Source organism: Saccoglossus kowalevskii, chromosome 18, assembly GCF_978046115.1.
Source record: "Saccoglossus kowalevskii chromosome 18, keSacKowa6.1, whole genome shotgun sequence".
Classification (NCBI taxonomy): Eukaryota; Metazoa; Hemichordata; class Enteropneusta; family Harrimaniidae; genus Saccoglossus; species Saccoglossus kowalevskii.
The window spans coordinates 28,507,953-28,533,379 of record NC_140658.1 but is presented as its reverse complement, the minus strand read 5'-3'; the positions used below and the strand labels follow the sequence as shown (position 1 = coordinate 28,533,379).

The following is a 25,427-nucleotide window of genomic DNA, read 5'->3' as shown; positions in this document are numbered from 1 at the left end:
GCTAAAATTAGCAATTATTATTCAAATTAGTTAATTAATTATGCATGAATTTCGAATAAAAACTATACAAGCCTGTGGATTATCTCAATACACAAATTTTTACTGGATTATTCATAGTGTTGTGTATTAAACAGTTACCTTACTCCTTTTATTCCTGAATAATAATATATCTCTTCTTAATAATATAATAATATGAGTAATAATATATTTATAATATAACAACCTAATAATTCTTCAGATTTTTGGGAAACTCAGCAATAATATAGCATTTCCTCAGATACATGGACAATAAACGAGCTGAGTAGTGTAATGAAAGTACCTGTAACAGCACTGAGACGTAAAATGGCTTTTTGGCAAAGTCAGGGAGTACTCAAAGAGCAGTCAACAGATACATTTGTATTGATTGAAGAAAGACCAGGTGGGCGTGGTACCCATGAGGTCATGATTATTGACAGCGATGAAGAGACTGAATCTGTCATGGCTTCTGCTTAGGATCAAAGAGAAGAAGAATTACAGGTGAAGAACATCTTGGGTGTTGTTTCTTGGCGAGAAAATTAACCTTATCTTGTAAAAAATCCTGTTAATATCAAAAAATAAACTGTTTACATGTATATGCATTTTCAATTAACTATGCACTTACCTTCAAGAATAATATTTTCACATAAATTTTCAAAAAGCTCTTGAATATATGTGTAACAATGGTTTTATTTCTTCAGGTTTTCTGGTCCTATATTGTTGGTATGCTGACTAATCTGGAGAGTTTGCCTTTAGAACGTATTTACTCCATGTTAAAGATGTTTGCAATTCAAGGACGCATGTCTACTATTGAGTGCAGTGAGGAAGAACTCAGACATTTTCTGGACAACAAAGTCAAAGAACAAAAACTGGTGTTTTCCGGCAGTGTCTACAGGCTACCAAAAGGAACCAGTTAACTTAGTATATTTTAAGACATGCTAAAAAGGTGCCAGTAAACTCAGTATTTTCTGGTGATGTATACATGCTACCAAAGGGTACCAGTTAAGGTATAGATGCAGGTTCGTGGGCACACGGGAGTGAATTTTCTTTTTTTTTTGCTTTTTATTTTTCAAACAGTCTTGGCTATAGACTGTTAAAATTTCACAGCATTATGAAACATGGTGAAAAAACGATTTAAAATATAGATAACAGGTGCAAACATTCTCTCTTTTGAATGCTTAGCAAGATTTAGCAAGGCTGTACATAAATAATAAAAAAAGAACATGGTGAAAAAACGATTTAAAATATAGATAACAGGTGCAAACATTCTCTCTTTTGAATGCTTAGCAAGATTTAGCAAGGCTGTACATAAATAATAAAAAAAAACATGGTGAAAAAACGATTTAAAATATAGATAACAGGTGCAAACATTCTCTCTTTTGAATGCTTAGCAAGGCTGTACATAAATAATCAAAAGAAACATGGTGAAAAAAAAGTAATGACGGGATCTCCATATTATGCACTGTATTTAACTTTTTACAAAACGATAATAGGTTTAAATTTGGAACTGTTACAGCCATTTTAATTATGAGCATCAGCAAACTTCTTACCGAGTGAATGGTTATGCAAATTAGCCATTATCTCCACTTGTGTTTTTCAGTTTACCATGGAAGTTCAAAGCTAAATAGCTCGCACAATTCTTGTTTATTTTGAGTGAAACTTTCACACAACGTTTATCAGTTGTTTATTAACAAATGGGCATCCAGGCGTATATTTAGTATGTTTTGTTTTCATATTACAAAGTTGTCAAGCAGGATGTGTGCCATATAGTCAATCCCGGTCAGTATTTCACACTTCGAATGTCATTGTCCGAGAATGCAAAGCTTTAAAAATAAGCCCAGACATCCTTTTGTTTGTAGAGACGTTGTCAAAATAGTGTGAAAATGTCAAGACAAACTGACAAAAACTGTGGGAGCTAATTAATTTTTAATCTCTCTGACCAACCAGAAAACACGAACGGAGATAATGGCCGTTTTATGAAAGTGACGTTAATCATCCACAAAAATGGCTATTGCATCACGACGACATGCCAAAATCCATGATACACCGACGCTTGCTGATGTTCAATCGTCAGATAAAAAAAAAAAATACATTTACAATACTAGGGAAACAGACGTAAAATCGTCCGCGGAGTCAAAACCTTGCGTGAAAACTGTCATGGCGTTGTGTTATCTTTTCCACTTAGGGAGGGGCACAATGGATTACGTAAAGCCGATGAGATATTCATACAGTTATATAAACATAGCGGTGGGTGGGTTGAGTCTAAATTTACCTTTCCTCAAACCTTTAAAAAAATACTTTGTATGACACAGTTTTTCACGATCTCCGGTGAAATGGACCGTGCGAAGTTAGACGGCCAGGTTGCAATGGGCCGTAATATTTTGCTACACAACGGCGAATCACAGTTTTTGTACTCAAACGCCGGTGAAAAAGTCGAAATGGAAGACAACTATTGTAAATCTAAACGGGTTTCATTCAACTACGAGCAGAAGAGACGCGTACCAGAGGTCGCCAAGCACGGCCGTACAACGTATTTGCAACATCGCTACAGATGCATGCTAGCTGACAAGGGGGTTTCCGATTAAGGTAACCAAGATGGCATCGCAGAGTGCGTGATTTTTCCGCGGTGTTTAAAAACAGCATCTCGTTGCCGATGTTTCTTTAATTTTCTGAGTATTTTCAATTTTAAATTAACCCAGCATTTAAATTTGTGTATTTTGCCACTGAAAAGTTAGTTATCGATGACAGCACAGCACAGCAATGAATGGTGTTTATCCACTACTACATCGCAATGCTATCAGCACAGTGATCGTTACAGCGAAACGACAAATGAATAATTAGTCAGTTTTATAATGCCTTCGGAGAAAGAAATGCGTGACAAACAAATATTAACAGTACTCCACTGGAAGCTGCCAGGATAGAAGTTGTCGACATTGTTGCGAGATAAGGGTGAAAAAGTTTACTCGTCATTTACAACTGTATGTTTTTGTATTCCGCTTGCATTCTGGAAGCGTCTAGATCTTGTCTTTTGTTTGTAGTTTGCAAGACGAGTTGATAGTTGATTACTTGAAGTAAGTTAAACATGGTCGCAGACAGGAAGTTACACATCGCCGCACCGTAACTAAGGCCAGCAACTCATTTGCATATAACATCAACAGTGACTTGTCAATCAAAGAGCAACGTAAACAAACTTTCGGGACTTTTAATCACATACGCGTGCCTTGATTCCCTACATTTAAAATCCATTTTTGGGCATGTTCCAGCATTGACAATGCTCCGAAATTTCAACACTATCTAGCCAAGACTGTCTAGGTAAGAAAAGCAAAAAAAAAAAAAAAAAAAAAAAATTCACTCAGAGTGCCCACGAACATGCATCTATACCTTAATTCAGTGAATTCTGGTGATGTCTGCAGATCTTAAAAAGTACCATTCACCTCAGCAAATGATGGTGATGTTTACAGAATACCTAAGGGTACATGTTTATAACATACGGTAGTAACATATGGTTTTGTCAACCCGTTGAACACAAACTTTTGGTGCCATTTTGCCATAATTTATGTGGCAGAGAAGAAAGAAATAACTTCTAACCCTAGCTATTTCTGATTTGGTCGGAGGTGCTCTGCCAATAAACATAAAATGTACTCAAATAGTGTTTATGACATCACATGATAAATATTGCATTATTGCTGAGCAAATGACAGTGTGAAACACAGCCACTTATGTATGCATTTATGTACATTAACCATAGTTTTAAGAATGAGGAAAGTTGTTTTAGCCAATACACTGGTTTCTTTCCAATTCACCATGGTGTAAGTTAGAACTTAAACCTAGCAGCATGGTTAACTGGGGTCAGTTTTCTATCCACATGAAAATATAGTATAGCAAAACATTTATGATAATTTATGCATATTGTGTTGTATCACTCTCCCGCATATATTGTTCATGTACATTTGTATTGTTTACAAGAAATGTGACTGACAGAATGTTTTCATTCATATCTACCATACTTGGTAGGACCAAGTGACTGTAAGGATAATCTATATGGTTAATAACATTAAAAATAACTTTATTCTTATCTTGTCTGTTTTTTGTTTTCAATTCCACTTTTTAACTATCCCGTCAAGGCCATACAGATAATGTCCTCTTCAATGTGGAACAGTTGTTTAATAAGGGTCACCCGTGATGTATACAACTTGTGGAACATACATTGTTTATACAAAATTTAAAAGTGTGTTTATAGGTAGAATTATAATCTGTATCGGTACTATTGTTTTACAAAACAGTTGATAGAATTATGTATCAACATATGGTTAGCTCAATGTATAATAAACTGGTGCACAAATATATAATGAATTGAAAAGCAGTAGAGTTGAAATTCACCACTAATTGAGCAAGAAACATTTACTTCAACTATTTTAGTTTAGTGTCCAGATAGTATAATACTGTGCAGACGAATAACATCTTCTCTTTTTTCATGAGATTTTCATGGCAATTAAAACTGTACAGGTATTGATTGACAAATAAAATGATATTCTGAATTTTTTAATTGCTCTAATACTTATCCAGTGAATCTAGTTTCCAAAACTCGAATTCAACCACATCATAATAAGACCCAGGCATGGACAATTGCACAACTACACTGCTATTAGCGGAGTTTACCGTTGTTGGATGAGCTAATTTCAGTGCTGTAACATGTGTCTATTTTCTCTTAATAGAACACGTTTTGCAATTTCAACTTTACATTGCCCACGAGTTCATAAATATGACAATGTATGCCTAATCTTGCTTCAGTGTTTGCAACTAGCAAAAAATCAGGGATGAAAATATGCGATTCTTGCTAAATGCTAATCCACAAGTGTCAGATGGGACTTAAAATTCTCATTATAAAACACTTAACTTGATATTTTTCTTAGTGAATTATTCAATCTAACCAACAGCAAATGAAAAGTGAGAATTCTACTCTGGTTGTCATTTTGAATAGAATGCATCAAATTGTGTTCATAAAGCAACAAATATTTTGTATTTTTCAAGATTTTCAACTAATCTGTCACAGAGAATATTGAGCTAACAAGTAATTCTTGCGTGGATGGCCGATTCTTCCGACGAGTTTATCCGTCACGAAATCGATTCGCCCCACAAGTTTATGCATCAAACTTGATTGTCTTGTTACCAATATATAAAAGAAATCACCCTGCATCGTAAGGCAAACTAAAGGCCTGGGGTTGCTTCGTATCTCAATTTTAATTCGTCGTACTTCCGGGAAATAATAAACAGTCAGTACCACACAGGTACCACAGTAGCATCTCAACTAGAGAAGCCACAGCTGCAACTATCAAGTTGGTGTTTATTTTTAAGGTAAAATATGAAAATGTTATATAAAGTTGCTCGAATTGGTTCCCTGGAAAACATGGTGAATGTATTGTGCTGTACCAGATTGGAAAACCCTGGAAGTGAAGACCACGAATTCAATGGAAATAAAGCTATTTATTTCATTAAAATGTAAATCAAATAAAACATTGATAGCGTCATATCGTTTTCTTTACGGTTAATTGAATAGCAGAATAATATAGTTATAAACATGTGACCCTGAAAGTCAATGTAGGTCTTATCGGAACTCCGCACCAAAGGACGCCACCACTATGCCGATCAACTGTCACGTAATTAGTGTGCGCATGCGCATTATATTTGCGACATATTTTAACTTTACACTGTAGGCATTGAGTGTACAAACTAAGAAGGGTGATGAAGATGCGAGTTTAGGAGTCGTGATATCGCCACCCCCGTTATGACTGCGTTGGTGTCTAGAAGGTGACATAATCTAGTTCAGAAATGGCGTTTATAAATCGTTTCCTTGTGTTATTGTCTGTATTTTATTCCGGTGAGTCTGTTCAAGTTGTTATGCCTAGTGTTTGTTTTCATATAAAAGTTGCCCCTTACGATAGAGTCGGTAGGGACTGAGTTTTTAAACAAGGATTACTTGAGATTTCAGAAATACGTACTTGGATATGTGATTCGACCTCTGGAGGTTTAAATATTCTATTATAATCACGGCCTATGTATGATTGCCTAATAAACCGACAGGGGATAGACGACTTATATAGATATGCCTGTTGAAATTTGTAATGTGTTAAAGCACAGGGAGCCCATATAGGTGTTCGGGCAAACCGTTAAGTATTCGTAAATGGAAATGGAGTCAATTTGTGTAGTTTTCTTGATTTATTCTGGAGATATAGGTAAAATATAGGTAAGGCTTTGGCGAAATTTGAAAGAGCAACTAATAATCTTCAACCTGGTATTTTTTATAGATTTTATTTTTCATTCTGTTCATCTGTTTATTCCAGTTTAAATAATATGAGCTGGCTGGTGCCTTCATCCCTTGTCTATTTCTTACACTAGATATCAGCCGATACCCCCCCCCCCCCCCCCCCCCCCGCGCTAATAGGGAGTGCGTACAGTTGATGATAGTTCCTGGGCTCCCTGTGGTTAAAGCGCATGCACGGGAATTGAATCCCAAGCGACGATAACAACGCATGCTAAAAATGCAAAAGTAACGGCCGCTTTAAGGATTAGCCGTGTGTCCATGCCAATGTCAGAATGGATGTGCAGCAAATATATGAGCAATGTTTTGAACCAAACACAAACTAAAAGCTACATGAACTTCAATTTATCCATGACAATCTCAATTACACTTTGAATTTGGTGCAATCTGATTAAAATATTGCTTAAGAGGAATCAAGGTTATGATATTGCTGGTGTACGCATGCACATTCTGTGTATTGTGTCTTGCACATGCACCTCAATTTGCTATAGCAGGCCGTAAAAGGCCGCAATGCAAATGAGTGGCCGAGTCATTTTGTTTTAAAACTAAAATCTGTTTTTGCTAGTGTCCTTTTATATTAAGTATTATATATATATTACCGGTAAGTTGTGTTTCATTCCAATAGATGTTGTTTACTGTAAAATTATTAAATATTTTTATATACCCCGGTATAGATTCTAAATAATTATCAGCACCAGTGATGTCAAAATTATAATTATGGCACTCATGGGTTTAAATTTTCTACATAGATTTCATATCTTGATTTTGGTGTCAATGCTACTATACAAGGTTATACATGATTGGCTACTGAACTCTAATATCCAACAGTCTGACCAATCACAAAGCAGCTTGTTGGTTGCCAGGTTATTTTCGACATCAAATTCTGCCTTGTATGTGTTTTGGTATATTATTTTGTGTTGGATAGTGTTATTTTCTGATCATTTGCAGAGTATTTAATCAATTTGGATAAAACCAAAAGTGTATAAGCATTTAAATTGCAACTTAAAATATCTTCTCACCTGCAGACACGTGTGATTACCGCCAATGTGATTTACAGCCGAGTTGTGTACTCTAGCAGTAACCACTGTTTTCTATTTCATGCAAACATTACCTTTTATACATGTACAATTCTGATCATTTATGACATTTGATCCAATTCACTAAAATCTTTTTTTATTTCAACTGTTTTGAGCAACTGAATAACGATTGTAAAAATAAACATGCTGTGAGCAGACTCTCAGCATCCAGGTTTACTCTACCCACACAAATTCTTATCATATGATAATGAGGTGTAACATAAACCATTTTCACCATAATCATAGACCTGGACAACATTCTGGCAGTAGTACCGTTAAACCTCTATTAGAAGCAGCATCCCTAATAGAAGTCTCACCCATTCTTTTTGAACAATTGAGAACCAAAAATTCACCATTTCTCATATGTGTAGGTGCTCTTATATAAACTGCATCCCTTCTGTTGCATTGTACCATTTTAATAGAAGTTGTGGCTTCTAATACAGATTTTACAGTACATACAATGTACAATGAAAACTAGTTCTACAGTGTGTATTGTCTGACGATATGATATGCTTATTAATAATTTGATTTATCTAGTATTATGTTATGCTGTGGAAATACACATGATAATATGAGGTTATTACGAGGATACCGCAAAGTATACATGAAGACAGTACAGCTGCTCACTGGTCGATGCGGTGGCGTACTGTCGGAGTGCATACTTTGCGGTATCCTCATGATAACCTTATTATACATCTTTTCCTACCAATGATACATCATGGCAATGCCGAAATCCAAAATGTTTAGAACAGATTCAGCAAACTTCTTTGTGTGGAGTCCGGCTAAACCCTGGTGGCAGCCATGTTTGTGTTTATTATTAGAGGACGCTTACGCGTGTAATCATTCCATATTTGGAATTTGCATTTCCTAATATGGTAGAATGAAAATACCCTGTAAAATACTTCAAAATTATGACACGCTGCAACTTATGGCGTTACAGTGACAGATGTACATGTATAGTAATAAATGGTACTATTTCACTTTTAGCAAAAACTAGTCTTTATGAAGAAATGAAGAACGAGGCCGATCTGATCTATTTTAGATTCAGGATTCTTGATAACACTAATAATGTTATTATTTTTTAAAATTCTAGTTGACTGTTTACGTTGTTATACATGTAGCGGTGAGAGCAGTAACAGTGATTGCAGTGCTGTGGAACATCTAGTGGAATGTGATAGAACACAGGATGCATGTCTCACAAGTGTAATCTGGTCAAGTAAGTTATGCTTAACAGTGATCGCAATGGTGTTGTTTATCACCTCATTAATATGCATGAATTTATTTGATTCACTTCACCACATTAACATACATGAAATTGCTATATTAAGGTTGTTGCATGAGGATTCATATCACCTCATGAATATGCATGAGGATTCATATAACCTCATGAATATGCATGAGGTTGTTGCATGAGGATTCATATCACCTCATGAATATGCATGAGGTTGTTGCATGAGGATTCATATCACCTCATGAATATGCATGAGGTTGTTGCATGAGGATTCATATCACCTCATGAATATGCATGAGGTTGTTGCATGAGGATTTATATCACCTCATGAATATGTATGAGGTTGTTGCATAAGGATTCATATCACCTCATGATTCAGACAAACAAATCAATAATCAAAAACTAAAATAGTAAAACTGTGAAAGACGTATTTATAACTGTTGTGGCGTTGAATTATTTAGCTATGTCTTTGTTCAGGTAGAAAATGCCCTGAAATTCATTGAAAAGTAGCAACAAAGTAACACATATACGATTAAAAGATCTTTGTACATGTATGTTGTCTAAATTTGAAACCACACATTTATATGCTGCATTGTATTATTATCATACTGTCTACATCCTTTGAATATTTCTTGGTGAAACAATAGACCATAATGTGAGTTTCAGTGATGTTGTACAATTATTGAGGTTTATTTTGAAAAAGGTGACAAAAGTTGGCTTTAGCATACAAAGCTTTCTTTGAATAACTATATTTTTATGTTGACAACCATGCTGTGTTAAGTGTGTATTTTTTATTTTTTTTTTAAATATTGAGTGCTTTACAATACTGGACCCAGGAAAGAACATGAACGTGCAGCTATTGTAGTTGAGATTGTAATCATACTTTGTATTTTCTGTTTTGTCAGGTGTGGATGGAAAAACCATTACAAAATTTTGTTACTGGCAAGTCGAGTGTCCAACTGCATTGCAGTCACCTTGGCCGTGTGATACCCGAGAGAATGCATGGGCGTGTGGTTCGTGCTGCACTGATAATGATTGTAACTATAGCGACACATCTGCAGCTTTCAAAAACTTTGGTCACAGCTTTAGTATTTTTGTGTTGAGTGTACTTTGTTTATTTTGTGTTCTGTGAGTGCTTCAACAGTAGGGTAGTGCCCAAATAACGACCCTCTCTACAAATCATGATTCAGGAAGTTGTTTGCTTCCAACAAACGAATTAAAAAATAAAACTGGAATAGCACTGGACACATTTATAACATAGGGTGCTGGAATAATTTTACAAGGTTTTGTTCAAGCTTTCTTATCACAGAAAAGTCACAGCGAAGTGAAGCAAACTTTGATTGACTGCACATATTTTATGCGCTAAACAACTTTGTATTATAGTTTTTTGCTAAGATTTTGTAATCACAACAAAAATGTTATTTAAAGAAATTACTGCAATACAATTCAATGGTTAGAGTTTTGTGACAAAATGAAGACATAATTCCATGCTGGTGGTCTAATTGATTTAGGAGCAATCATTAAATAGTTTTTCTTTGAATGTTTTGCAACCCAACCCAACTCTGCCATGATATAAACTGGTCTTCTGCGTGACGACCTCTATTTATTAGATAGCCGTCCAGTCGATATACTTGAAGTTGTCCATTTACACCAATGCAATAAAGTATACTGTATATCGGCAAGTTTTTATGGCATATACAGTATGTTTTACTCAATATTTTATGATCAGCTAGAGTCCAAAAAAAAATCTAATTCATCTGTGGAGATTCATACAGATATTGGTGGAGGTCAAGAATTTTTTTGCCATTTAAATTTTTGCGTTTCACATGGTTCAGTTCATCCAACGAATGAGCACAGATGTATGCCAACATCCAATGAATGAGCACAGATGTACGCCAACATTCAATGAATGAGCACAGATGTACACCAACATCCAATGAATGAGCACAGATGTATGCCAACATCCAATGAATGAGCACAGATGTACACCAACATCCAATGAATGAGCAGATATATGCCAACATCCAATGAATAAGCAAAGATGTACACCAACATCCAATGAATGAGCACAGATGTACACCAACATCCAATGAATGAGCAGATATATGCCAACATCCAATGAATGAGCACAGATATGTCAACATCCAATTAGACGTTAAAATTCCAATGAATGAGCACAGATGTACACCAACATCCAATGAATGAGCACAGATATATGCCAACATCCAATGAATGAGCACAGATGTACACCAACATCCAATGAATGAGCACAGATATATGCCAACATCAAATGAATGAGCACAGATGTATGCCAACATCCAATGAATGAGCACAGATGTACGCCAACATCCAATGAATGAGCACAAATGTACGCCAACATCCAATGAATGAGCACAGATGTACGCCAACATCCAACGAATGAGCACAGATGTATGCCAATATCCAATGAATGAGCAGATGTATACCAACATCCAATGAATGAGCACAGATATATGCCAACATCCAATGAATGAGCACAGATGTATACCAACATCCAATGAATGAGCACAGATGTACACCAACATCCAATGAATGAGCACAGATGTACACCAACATCCAATGAATGAGCACAGATGTACGCCAACATCCAATGAATGAGCACAGATGTATGTCAACATCCAATGAATGAGCACAGATGTACACCAACATTCAATGAATGAGCACAGATATATGCCAACATCCAATGAATGAGCACAGATGTACGCCAATATCCAATGAATGAACACAGATATACGCAATATACAATGAATGAATTATATAATCAATGAGAATTCAAAAATTTTACTTAAGAAATCAAGTTTGTACCTTACTGTACAATGTCAGTGATAATAATAAATTGCAATGCTATTTTAAAACATCTGGGTGTCTTGTGTATTTTTTCCCGAGAAAACAAAACTGTTACATAAGTATTAGTGGTACATAATTATGATAGTCTATTGGCCCCAAAAGTGTATAATGTCATCATAGATTAACAAAAACAGATGAATTATGATAGTCTATTGGCTCCAAAAGTGTATAATGCCATCATAGATTAACAATAACAGATGAATTATTTATAGTCTATTGGCCCCAAAAGTGTATAATGCCATCATAGATTAACAATGACAGATGAATTATTATAGTCTATTTGCCCCAAAAGTGTATAATGCCATCATAGATTAACATTGACAGATGAATTATGATAGTCTATTGGCCCCAAAAGTGTATAATGCCATCATAGATTAACAATAACATGAATTATTATAGTCTATTGGCCCCAAAAGTGTATAATGTCATCATAGATTAACATTGACAAATGAATTATGATAGTCTATTGGCCCCAAAAGTGTATAATGCCATCATAGATTAACAAAAACAGATGAATTATTATAGTCTATTGGCCCCAAAAGTGTATAATGCCATCATAGATTAACAATGACAGATGAATTATGATAGTCTATTGGCCCCAAAAGTGTATAATGCCATCATAGATTAACAAAAACAGATGAATTATTATAGTCTATTGGCCCCAGAAGTGTATAATGCCATCATAGATTAACATTGACAGATGAATTATGATAGTCTATTGGCTCCAAAAGTGTATAATGCCATCATAGATTAACAATAACATGAATTATTATAGTCTATTGGCCCCAAAAGTGTATAATGTCATCATAGATTAACATTGACAGATGAATTATGATAGTCTATTGGCCCCAAAAGTGTATAATGCCATCATAGATTAACAATAACAGATGAATTATTATAGTCTATTGGCCCCAAAAGTGTATAATGCCATCATAGATTAACAAAAACAGATGAATTATTATAGTCTATTGGCCCCAAAAGTGTATAATGCCATCATAGATTAACAATAACAGATGAATTATTATAGTCTATTGGCCCCAAAAGTGTATAATGTCATCGTAGATTAACATTGACAGATGAATTATGATAGTCTATTGGCCCCAAAAGTGTATAATGTCGTCATAGATTAACAAAAACAGATGAATTATGATAGTCTATTGGCCCCAAAAGTGTATAATGCCATCATAGATTAACAATAACAGATGAATTATTTATAGTCTATTGGCCCCAAAAGTGTATAATGCCATCATAGATTAACATTGACAGATGAATTATGATAGTCTATTGGCCCCAAAAGTGTATAATGCCATCATAGATTAACAATAACAGATGAATTATTTATAGTCTATTGGCCCCAAAAGTGTATAATGCCATCATAGATTAACATTGACAGATGAATTATGATAGTCTATTGGCCCCAAAAGTGTATAATGTCATCATAGATTAACAAAAACAGATGAATTATGATAGTCTATTGGCTCCAAAAGTGTATAATGCCATCATAGATTAACAAAAACAGATGAATTATGATAGTCTATTGGCCCCAAAAGTGTATAATGCCGTCATAGATTAACAATAACAGATGAATTATTTATAGTCTATTGGCCCAAAAGTGTATAATGCCATCATAGATTAACATTGACAGATGAATTATGATAGTCTATTGGCCCCAAAAGTGTATAATGCCATCATAGATTAACAATAACAGATGAATTATTTATAGTCTATTGGCCCCAAAAGTGTATAATGTCATCATAGATTAACAAAAACAGATGAATTATGATAGTCTATTGGCTCCAAAAGTGTATAATGCCATCATAGATTAACAATAACAGATGAATTATTATAGTCTATTGGCCCCAAAAGTATATAAAGCCATCATAGATTAACATTGACAGATGAATTATGATAATCTACGATGGCATTATACACTTTTGGGGCCAATAGACTATCATAATTCATCTGTCAATGTTAATCTATGATGGCATTATACACTTTTGGGGCCAATAGACTAACAATAACAGATGAATTATTATAGTCTATTGGCTCCAAAAGTGTATAATTCCATCATAGATTAACAATAACAGATGAATTATGATAGTCTATTGGCCCCAAAAGTGTATAATGCCATCATAGATTAACAATAACAGATGAATCATGATAGTCTATTGGCCCCAAAAGTGTATAATGCCATCATAGATTAACAATAACAGATGAATTATTTATAGTCTATTGGCCCCAAAAGTGTATAATGCCATCATAGATTAACAATAACAGATGAATTATGATAGTCTATTGGCCCCAAAAGTGTATAATGCCATCATAGATTAACAAAAACAGATGAATTATTATAGTCTATTGGCCCCAAAAGTGTATAATGTCATCATAGATTAACATTGACAGATGAATTATGATAGTCAATTGGCCCCAAAAGTATATAATTCCATCATAGATTAACAATAACAGATGAATTATGATAGTCTATTGGTCCCAAAAGTGTATAATTCCATCATAGATTAACAATAACAGATGAATTATTATAGTCTATTGGCCCCAAAAGTGTATAATTCCATCATAGATTAACAATAACAGATGAATTATGATAGTCTATTGGCCCCCAAAGTGTATAATGCCATCGTAGATTAACAATAACATATGAATTATGATAGTCTATTGGCCCCAAAAGTGTATAATTCCATCATAGATTAACAATAACATATGAATTATTATAGTCTATTGGCCCCAAAAGTGTATAATGCCATCATAGATTAACATTGACAGATGAAGGGCGGCAAATACAAATTGGTAAATTTCGCGGGGAAAAATAGATACATTATCGAGTAAATCTCAACATTGTTCGGTAATATGCTACTTCTCTCATAGGCTGAAATAAAATTATTCTTATTGGTCGAGAGTATCCAGCAGTACCTCTATATAACAAGGCGACTAAAACGAAATTATGTAATAATGGGAATAATAAAAAGAATTGAAATATTATGAATCTGCGACATTGATCATTGTTCATTTTTGTTAAAATAGAAAACCAATAGTATGGATATTATGATCATTAGAGAATGTTTAAAACTTCGTGTCCCAGATGTTTGTGCCAAAACTTTAGGGGGAATACAACCGGTCAAACTTTGCTGGAGCCTTAGATGATCTTGTCCTAGCCAATCAGAATACTCCGTCTTGCTGCTTTTGACGACAAGCTTATTTGTGGCGTCACTGAACATCAAATCAGGACTTGTATAGTTCGAAGAGTCGAACATCTTGAAACCATTATCATTGTTATCACCACCAAAAAAATACTGAAAATACAAGAGATAATGCAATTCAATTATTCGTGTTGTGAATTTACATTACCGTTATTATTATTCATGCCTTTCGATCCACGGCATCAATTAGTATAATTAACACCGCTCAATGCGTTTTATGTGTGGTCATTCGTCAATAAACACATTTCTCATATAAATTGTCTTCATACTAAATGGCATATGACTACGTGGCCGAACAAATTGTCTTTTCCAACGATTTTTCCTCTATGGACTTGCGATTTGACGGAAAACAGAATTGAAATATAAATCACAATGTTGTCATATTTAAAGTTTATTGTTTCAAGACTCAATTACTGATACAAAATGATCAAAAAAAGAGAAATTTATAACTAAATTATTTCTAGATAGGGTCAGGATTGTAATCCAATCTGATTAAAATATGATGTATTGTACGGCGTGTATTTTATTTTATATATTTAATTTACTTTCACTATTTTTTTAAAATTTATTCTTTATATTACGTACTTGTGATTCGGTATATTTTTAACTATCACTACATACATCTGCTTGTTGGCTTTCAAAATTACCAAAACTTCAAACAATAAATACAAAATAAAATAAATAAATATACAAAAAAAACCAAAACTAGGATCTCATTTCACTCAGATTGGTTTGTAATCCTTTTGTAGAAGACCGGACGCATTCAATCGTTTTTTTAATTTAGCGAATAGACGAGTTTTGAGTCCCGGGGCGTGTTCCATGATTGTCACGTTACTGAATACTGAAAACACTTGTGACAAAAGAAATTGTCATCTAGACATATTTTACATGTTAAAGTTCATACGAATACAAAATATATAAATTAAATTCTTAGATTCAGCTTTATGATTACAAAACACATTTTCTATATTTTATGTTTGTGAACTTTCAAAAATAACATTGGATGTCTACACTACAGAATCAGCACGTTCTGCATAAAACTGAAGCTGGAACTATGTAATTCTGGTGACCGGAACTCATCTATTTTATTATTAATATATCCAATTTACATACGATCTTTCCAGCATTGATGATATTGCACGTGAGAAATATATTGGATGCAACGTGATAACAATGCGTGCCAAACAAAACCGTCGCATCGGACATAATGCCATTGACTGCGTACCATCTAAGAAGGTGCGCACTGCCAACAGGGTGTGGAAGATTCACGGGAAACTGAACCAAAGTCCTGAACCAATTGTGTCGATATTTTAAGTAGTTATTAACACATTTGTATAAGTGTTAAAGTGTGTTTTTCATTTTTCTGTTCCCGGTGTGTGTGAAGCCACAGTTGCCGAAGTATAAAACCGAAAGTTATTTGCTCTGCATGATCACATACTTGCACCACGTTTGTACCTTCCAAGCTTGCACAAAGAAGTTACTGCAAAACCAATTATTTTCACTATTTGGATGTTTTGTGCAATTTCACTGGGTTTTCACGAACTTGTCAGAAAAACAATGAGTAATATTGTTATTCTACATTCTACATTCTACATCAACGAAAAAAGCAAAATTAAAACCCAGTGAATACTTAATGTATATTTCAACAAAACATGCAAGAAGGATTTACTCACTTGTCCTATGCGAAGCATTTTTCTGTATTTGTGTAATTCTCTATCTGTTTTGTTACCACTTGTCATTACAATGTTAGAGGGCACCTGCAACGCATCAAATACAGTTACACCATACAACTGTGTACAGATAGATACGTCATCATTTTGTAAATGGTACTGATTGCCAATTCTAAAAATACGTATGACAGCAGAGGTACATTACTTGGGGTTTGTAACTACGGTGACATGATACCAAGATCCCGTCACAATCTCGCTCTCGCATAAGCGTTCCAACTCAGAAAAATGCGAATGCGCATGCCCGAGGTAACTAGGATACTGGGATGTCCAGGTGGATCAAAATAGCTGCCCACGGTATGACGGATTACGAGAACTATATTTTCTGTACATTTTCGATGTAATACATTTTTCACTATGATAGCGACAAGAAAAGTTTTATTTTTTCATTACAAACCTTGAACATTGATATGTGTCATGTCAGAAGGTCGTAGCCTCAGTCTCGTTATCTACGAGAAGTGACTTGAATGGGATCTTGACATGATGTCACCATACAGTACTATGCGAGTTGCAAACCCCAAGTAATGTACCTCTGATGACAGTCGTACAACAACATGACCAATATACACACGCTACCTGACAATATGTCACCACTACCAGATACATTCAATCTGTAAACTTTAGTTGTTTACCTTGTTGAAATGACAGTCCTCATATTCAGAGGGCGCTCGTCGAGTCCCGTTCTTACAGAGAAGTTTAAGGCCAACTGATATTCCAGATTGCGTTGATGATAGTGATTGTATATCAAATGTTACTGCCAATGCTGATAAATGATTGGTGAATGCAATTTCACCAGTTCCTTCTATTAAACATCTATGAGAAAATAGGATAAGTTCAGGTTGAATCACCACTGTCATGCAAAACAGTTCGATGACCCCTGCCCTTATAAACATCGTGTGTGCTCCTGTGAAAATTATTTGAACTGCATTGGGCAACCCATTGTAAAAATGACACAATGAAAGATAATGCCCAAATTGAACTAGTTCACTAATGCGTTCATCGACTTTTACATAAAATAAATAAATGCGATAAAAACATAATGGATTTTAATAAGAAACGTGGTCAAATAAAACAACGTAAAAGTTTGTTTCAATGCTAATTTCAGAATAATGACGAATAACTATAAAACTAATACAGCTGTAGATATTAACACATTGCTTCAACCCACCTGTGTCATGCGGACTCCACAGACGTTTGTTAAAATAAGTTATTAGTCTGCTAGATATAAGAACGACGGCCGTTAATGAAATGGGATACTAAGAAAAAGTTAACGCGCCACGTGACTATACATATTATCATACCTTAACGACCCCATGTTGCCATAGTATAATTCCTTGTGGTTGCGACGACATGTCAGTGTGTTGGCACATGCATCACAGAGATCTTGACCATTCATCCCACCCGTATCGTAAGCTCCCAACAGCACACCTAGAAAAGCGAGCTCATTGTAGTTATGGGTCACCGTATAAACGCAATATTGTAATGAGATGATATATATTGCTCAAAGTCTTATCTACGAATACCACGATAATTGAATGAGGGCGCAGCAACTCATGTCCGCCAAGGTGACACAGAGCCTTGAATTTTGAATCCATTAACAAATAATTGAGTTTGTAATATTGTTGTATTTAACCGCTTTCCTGTAAATATGCAACATGATTTTGCAGCTCTCTGATAAACCGACTGCTCATCATATAATCTACGACGGTGACGTTGAGTGTCATTTTAAATATCAGATCAACATACCCGGTACACATCCTTCCTCGAATAACGTGTCTACAGATAAGGTATCCGTCCAGTTGGAGAACTCATCGCGATTGTTGTATTGACATCCATCCCTCTGCAAAACTCCCCAGTCAAACATGGTTGCTATGGGAACCACCCATCCAGCACCCATCTTTATTCCACTAAAGCATGCTGTTCGATTCTCCATGGTGTCAATATTGATGTCATCATTATTTTCTTTGCTAACGGCTACGGCGTATGATTCCGTACCACCTGTGTGCAAGCGAGAAGATGATAAAAAAAACTTTAACAAACGTAAATACCGGAGACGATCGCAATGGCAATTGAAAATTTTTAAAATAAATCACTAAACGATAAATCAGTCCAATTAATTCTGGGAATATCCAGGAGACTACTACAGCTAGCGTAAGAATAGTTTATGTTAATCGCGTGAATTGATAACTTACGTAAATGCACCGAACAGAACGACGAGAGTCGGCTATGCGTTTTGATATTGGCCGTAGATTTGATTGGGGTGACAAACGTAAATACTGGAGACGATCGCAATGGCAGTTGAAAATGTTTCAAATAAATCACTAAACGATACCCTTGTGATGGGTATTTAATAATAAAATCAGTCCAATTCATGTAGTGATTCATGTGTGAGACTACTGTAATTAGTGTAAGAATAGTTTATGTCAATCGCCTTTATTATGTCCATTGTTAAAATAATTAAACTCTTCTCTAAAGTTGGAGAGGGGTGCCCTAAGAAGTACTCTGTACCAGACATGCACTTCAAAAAATATGAATGCCATTATCTTGCAGTATGTTATGCTTACTTGAATATTTCTCTGCCAGGATGGGTATCAGACCGTATTGTTTCCCGGCAACATACGCATCTCCTGCATCCAAGTTGATGAGATCAGCTCTGCCGTCAAATATAGTGTGCATGCAATCCTAAAACAGAATTATCAGTTACACCATGATACTAATGCACATCGGAAACTATCTGACTACCAATATATGCCTTCCCGTCAATAACGCCCTCTCGCGGGGAAGAGCTACTATAGCCTGGGACCTATACGTAGGTCCTAGTTCATGCATACCAAGATAAACTCTCGAATGAAAATAAGTTAGACCTACAATTGTGAATACGTACTACTATAAAGTGCGAGTTGGGTGTGAACATAATATATTCATTACGACGGATCTCGATGGATTGAGTGTCAGTCATAACAACGACATGGAATGATTGAACAAAAATTGTGACCAATGATATATGACCAGTGACCGTCGACATTGCAGCGGAAACGTGTTGTTTTTATTAAGCTTGTCGATGATTTCTCTGTTAATATGTGCCGGTGAAATTTAGAGTAACCCCGGACCACCAATGGGAAAAGCAATCCCCGTAAAACAATCACAATCAGCGGACCATTTTACAAACGAACTGACGTTCGAAATAGCTCCGCTGTCCTACAAGAACATTGACAAAACGCAGTAAATATCATTTTTTCGCCACGAATGTCAAGAATATTTTCTGAAAATAAAGAATTAATGATATCGTCGTGAAATCTGATCTGATAGAGGTCTACCCAAGATGCCTACACATAACAAAATTATTAGGCTAATACTTTTTAAGAAAATATAACTTTTTACTAAAAATGAAATTTTCACGAAATAAACCTATATATAACATAACAAAGGGCTGGTAGCTGGTAGCCGAGATAGTAATTCATATAGTAACACAGCCACTGTTCCTTTTTTTTTATTATCTTGAAAATACTGAGAAAATTTGCCCATTTCCCCCTTGAAATGTTTTTTCTGCATACAAAATGCATGGAAAGTTTCTCAAAAGACAAAATTTCACTGAGAAACTTCAATTGAATCTGAGAAAATTCAGCGAAAATAAGGCTTAGAGGGAACACTGAACACAGCGCATCTTAAATACTACAAACTAAAATATTGTACGTATGACAATGAATATAATGAAGACATTAGACCCTTTCACTCCAGATAAAGACCGCAGGATAAATCGGACTAGTATTAATGCCCACTACAATAGTGAAAATACTAACAAAAAAACAGTCCCCCGTACAGGTTTGCACTCATTTTACCGTTTTAATCTGGTATGTTTTCAAAGGTTAGCGTTACAGGCTTTAATAAATGCATTATTCAATTATTATACAGATAATAATTAAACAGGAAAAAGAAACATATGGGCGTAATAATATCAATTATGTACCGATAAGTGATTTACAGAGTGAGTAGCAATCAGAATTGCATTTGGTGTTTTTCAGCATCAATGAGAGACAAGCCATGGTGTTTCTTGCATAATTCCACACTGAAAACGTAGAAGCAATTGGCCTGACAGTTTCAATGTGTTGTTGAGAGGGTGGTGGTATTTTTAAGCAGTTAGCTCGTAAAGCAGGTGTGGACATGACTTTTGAGTCACTCACCGGGTCAGTGTCAACAGATGGTGGAAATAAGAGAATAAATTTTTGATAGAAGGTTGTGTTAACCTTTCCTAGTACTTCAAATGAAAATTAAAGCATCCAGGGTATAAGTAGCTAACACCACGATACATCGAGGAGTTTTTCCCGGCTACGCCCTCACAATACCCCTATGTAACATGATGTTTCCTACAATAACCCGAAAGCATTAAGCAAACAGTTCCGTGGTAGAACAAGATACTACCGACAAAGTTGTAAAAGCAGCTTTATCTGCCTAGAAAATTTCAGAAAATCTGCAACCCAAAACAGGGCGGTGGTCATCGCGCTGCGCATGGGCTACATTTGTGTTGATAAACCTTGATTTTCCCATAATCCAATGCGCCTTTCTAATTGACACGACTTGCACTACTTACCTCCTTCAATCACCTAAAAGAAAATACCAATTTAAGCTTGGTAACATTTCAATTTGTACTCGTCCATGTGCGCAACAGTCGCCATCTTTGTTTATATGAGACCCATATATCTCGTGCATGCGTGGCACGACGACTACCCCCCTTTAAGAACGGTTATAATTTCTTCTGTACTACTACAATACTGGGCTTGTTCGGATTTTATATTCACCCGACACATAATAACATACCAGTGTATTGTAGCGTCGAATACACTCCACTTTTGGTAAGATCGCCTTTTCCTTGAATGCTGCACTCATGTCTTCACATTTGGTTTTTTCATCACGTGATATCACACACCATTTAACTGTAACATAAATATATAGGCACGCTTCACAAATCAAGCCAATGGCCGCACACCCCTGGTAAAACGCAAACTACGTTAGGGTGGCTTAACTCTGTTCACTGCACTGACATTTAACGAGAAATGTCATTGCTTCACCAGCATTTAAAACTTTACATTACAGTATGCATGTTAACAAAAATTTAAAGCTGGAGGGTCGTCACCTGCGCACGCGCGGGAATTGAGTCCCAAACGACGATGACAGCACACGCTAAAAACGCTTGTTTGTAAATAATACGAGAACGGAACGAGAACGGATACGTCACTGCTTTGTGCATGACCTCCGCGCGAACCAATGACGTCATCGGTTGCCTGGTCGTACGGCAGTCGTTTTGAACGTGATCAAGGTGACTGACTCGTAGTTGATTTCCGAGAGCTTTTCTCGCTGTCAATTTTGATTATTTTTTACTGACATTGATAAAACGTTTTATATTAGAGTGATTTTGTATATTTATGATGAAATAAGAAATATTGGATGCATTTCAGCTGATATTTATACCCACCGAAAACGCATGACATTGATCTGCTGAAAGAGGTCGGCAAACAGGCCTGGGACCTCAGCAGAGTGGATGGAAATAGTGGTAGCTATGTCAAATGTCTGGGAACTAAATACTAATTCAAATGTTATTGGATTATAGTTATAGTTGCACGGATTTACATGGTTCTGGTTTCAGTTACGTTCCCGTTGTGGGCGCTTGTACTTAATCGTTTTCTGACACCCGTGAACGTAACGCAAACGAAATTACAAACAATACGTTACGTACGCAAATCTTAAACTCTCTAATGACAGCATTGACGCCAATCTCCTTCCCAGAGGCCTTTGCGCTTTACGCAATAGTACCTCTGCCACAGGCAGCCTTCAATTTTGTGCTCAATCACCTCACTACGCACGGCCATTTTCCGTATGTGACAAAACGTATGTGACATCCAAACTATTTATTGATGTCAGACTTCAGTAAAAAACATAAATACGAACCATTTTATCACGGACTATGTTTTGCAAGGTAATGTTATTGTAGTGAAATGGCGCACGTGATAAACTAAAACTAGGGAAAACAGCATTCTGTTTATGTACATAAGATGGGGAAAGAAACATTAAACACTAATTTTACTCGAAGGGATTTCCTAACAATCCCGTTCGTCTTGTTTTCTGGTGAATATTTCAATACTATTTCTAGCTTGAACGAATTCTTTTGTAAATTATAACTATTTCACTGTTTTCAGTGCGTTCACAAAACCGAGATTTATCAGCTATCGATGAAGTTACGAGAAATAAAAAAAGACATTTTACGTTTTTACAGGAAATAAAATGAAAGTTTCATTTACAGTAAAAAATAGGTTTTTTACACTTTACAAATAAAGCAAATTCCATTTTATATTTTTCATAATTTGTGTTTAAGAAACAAAATTGGAATTGCGTAAGAATTACAACATTTAATGTGGAAAATACTTTATACGCTTACAAAAAATAAGATCTTTGTACAAATTACGAACAAATAAAATAACTGATTACATTTAACGCCTTGTCCATGTCTACGAATTTACGTTTTTTATTTATTTAAATTACATTATTACGGAAATTACCCCTTGCCGACCCTCTTAAAACGGTGCACGTGGCGGCGCTGATAAATATTGTTTACAACTCTCTCGTCGTGTCGTCACCGGAAGCGCTGTCCCAGCACAAACCTCAATCTCCTTCCCGCCTTTGCGCTTTACGCAATAGTGCCTCTGCCCCATTGTGTCGTCACCGGAAGCGCTGTCCCAGCACAAACCTGTGTCATATGACGCCTTACTAGCCGATTTTGGCTAAAATTCCACTCCGCCGCCGCTTTACAACAGTGTTTATACGCGGAACTTGATATTGCTTTTTACAATTTGGGTTGCCTTTGAATCACATATTTTAGTGAAATATTGTTTATAGAGTGAAATATTATTGTCATACATAATTCAATCTTTGAAACAACAGAAACTACCACATAATAACGATAATCAAATTTGTGTTTGAAGTTCGAAAGTAGTTGCGTTATTTCCGGTTTCAACTAGTTCGAAAATAGAACGTCCTTGAGCGCAATAAAATCACGCGTAGAACTCCATCCGAACCAGACTCTAGCAGCGTAAACTTATTGCAATTTGCGCAATTTGGGCCCAGTTTGTTTTTACAAGTTTTCTAAGTTTCATTTATCATTATTTAGTAAACAGGTTTCTGAAACGATGTAATATATCCATAAAATACGTGGCAATCTTCAATTGACTTCCAAACGTTCGAAATTTCGAACAAACTCCCGGCACACCTAGCGCGATATGCGTCAGGTCGGTGTAGAAGACGCCGAACTGCAGCGTCAATGGTCTCTGCCCATAGTCACAAGTTAGACTTAAATATACCACGAATATTTACATTTGAGATATACTTTTTGATTTGTGTCTGTGGTGCACACCTCCTCTTCCTACATTCCTATACCGTCACACCCGCTCCCGGCATTTCCACGGGCACACTGCCTCTCCTAACCACCCTGTTCTGCCTATTACAAAATCCTCTGCATTAGTGATCGTTTGTTGCCTACACCCGATTTTACCCTGTCACCTACACCCGCTCCCCGCATGTCTGCGCTCACTACCTCTCCCGACATTCCTGTACCGCCACACCCACTCTCGGCATTTCCACGGTGTACACCCAAACCACCCTGTAGCGCTTATAAAAAAAATCCTCGGTATTTGCGTTCGTTTGTTGCCACACCTGACGTTACCCTGCCACCTACACCCGCTTCCGGCCTCTCTGTGGTGCACACCTCCTCTCCCGACATTCCAGTACCGATACATCCGCTTCCGGCATTTTCACGGCGCAAACCGCTTCTCCCAACCACCCTGTTCCGCCTATTACAAAATCCCCGGCATTTGCGATCGTTTGTCTCCTGCATCCGACGTTACATTACCAACTCATAGTTGCTGTCGACATAGGAAGTAAAGTAAGCAAATAACACCGAATAAACGGCAAGGTAAATACTACATCTAATTATAGTAAACATTACCAGCCACGCCCGCTCCCGGCCTCTCTGTGGTGCACACCGCCACTTCCAACATTCCTGTACCGTCACACCCACTCTCGGCATTTCAACGATGCACACCCATTTTCCCAACCATCCTGTAGCGCCTATTACAAAATCTCCGATGACGCTGACTGAAAACTGATGAATAGTTACATAAATGGTCAGCTACAATACGTTCCAGTGATTTGAATAAAAATGAGATGTTAGAAACTGGTCGGTAATTTTTGAGCAAATTGTGACCAAGACCAGCTTTTTAAGACGTGAAAAAATAATTGTTTTTCGAATCTTCTTTGTCGTTCATGTGCGCGATAATTTGTAATAAATAAACAGAAAATGGATATAATTTCAATATAGCAATTATTATTATTATCATATACGTATTGTTTTCCATGTTTGAGTCAAATAACAATATGTATAGCAATACAGATTATACAGTATCCAATTCTACCATCAGGTTCAAAAAGAGGGCGTCACAAGACCTGGCCACTAAGAATCAGTACGGCGAGCTTCTGCTTGATCTTTGTATGGCCACTGAGTTAATCATTCTGAATGGTAGATGTATAGGGGACAGTGGTGGTAAATTTACATGCCACCAAAGTAGAGGTAGCAGTACAGTGGATTATACCATATTAAGTAACTATTTATTTGAGAAATTTAACCTATTTCATGTTCACCCACTTAACTTATTGCTTTCTGACCACTGTCAGATATCATTTCATCTTCAAACTAGTGCATCTACATAGTACAGGGATGCCATAGATGACTATTACAATGCTAAACAGCAAAATAACTTGAGTTATTTATGGCACGATGAATCCAAAGTACATTTTGACAATGCTTTGTGTAGCAAAAATATTGGAAAACTAATTGATGTCTTTAACAGTAAAGAGCTCAGAGCAAATCAAGAATCAGTTAATGAAGCTAGTTTACTAGTCTCAAAAATATAT

General features: G+C 36.0%; 2 protein-coding genes and 1 pseudogene across 3 annotated transcripts in view; 2 read left to right on the top strand and 1 right to left on the bottom strand.

The window, feature by feature from the left end:
• LOC144353146 (anaphase-promoting complex subunit 2-like) overlaps window positions 1–4,090 on the top strand; it is a 44,182-nt pseudogene extending 40,092 nt beyond the window's left edge. The window contains exons 12-13 of the transcript XR_014927011.1: window positions 278–516; window positions 717–4,090. The product of XR_014927011.1 is annotated as an anaphase-promoting complex subunit 2-like (transcript). The remainder of the gene's footprint in view (window positions 1–277; window positions 517–716) is intronic.
• A 1,615-nt stretch (window positions 4,091–5,705) lies between these two features.
• LOC100375274 (uncharacterized) lies at window positions 5,706–10,086 on the top strand. Its single transcript, XM_002735573.4, has 3 exons — window positions 5,706–5,893; window positions 8,504–8,626; window positions 9,547–10,086. The coding sequence occupies exons 1-3, from the start codon at window positions 5,845–5,847 to the stop codon at window positions 9,771–9,773; spliced, it is 399 nt and encodes a 132-aa protein (XP_002735619.1). The 5' UTR covers window positions 5,706–5,844; the 3' UTR covers window positions 9,774–10,086.
• A 4,455-nt stretch (window positions 10,087–14,541) lies between these two features.
• Window positions 14,542–24,351, bottom strand: LOC102801602 (otolith matrix protein 1-like). Its single transcript, XM_006817544.1, has 8 exons — window positions 24,171–24,351; window positions 21,285–21,400; window positions 19,034–19,151; window positions 18,216–18,467; window positions 17,771–17,897; window positions 17,102–17,282; window positions 16,416–16,499; window positions 14,542–14,835 (listed from the first exon to the last, which is right to left on the bottom strand). The coding sequence occupies exons 1-8, from the start codon at window positions 24,349–24,351 to the stop codon at window positions 14,542–14,544; spliced, it is 1,353 nt and encodes a 450-aa protein (XP_006817607.1).
• Between the last annotated feature and the right edge of the window lie 1,076 nt (window positions 24,352–25,427).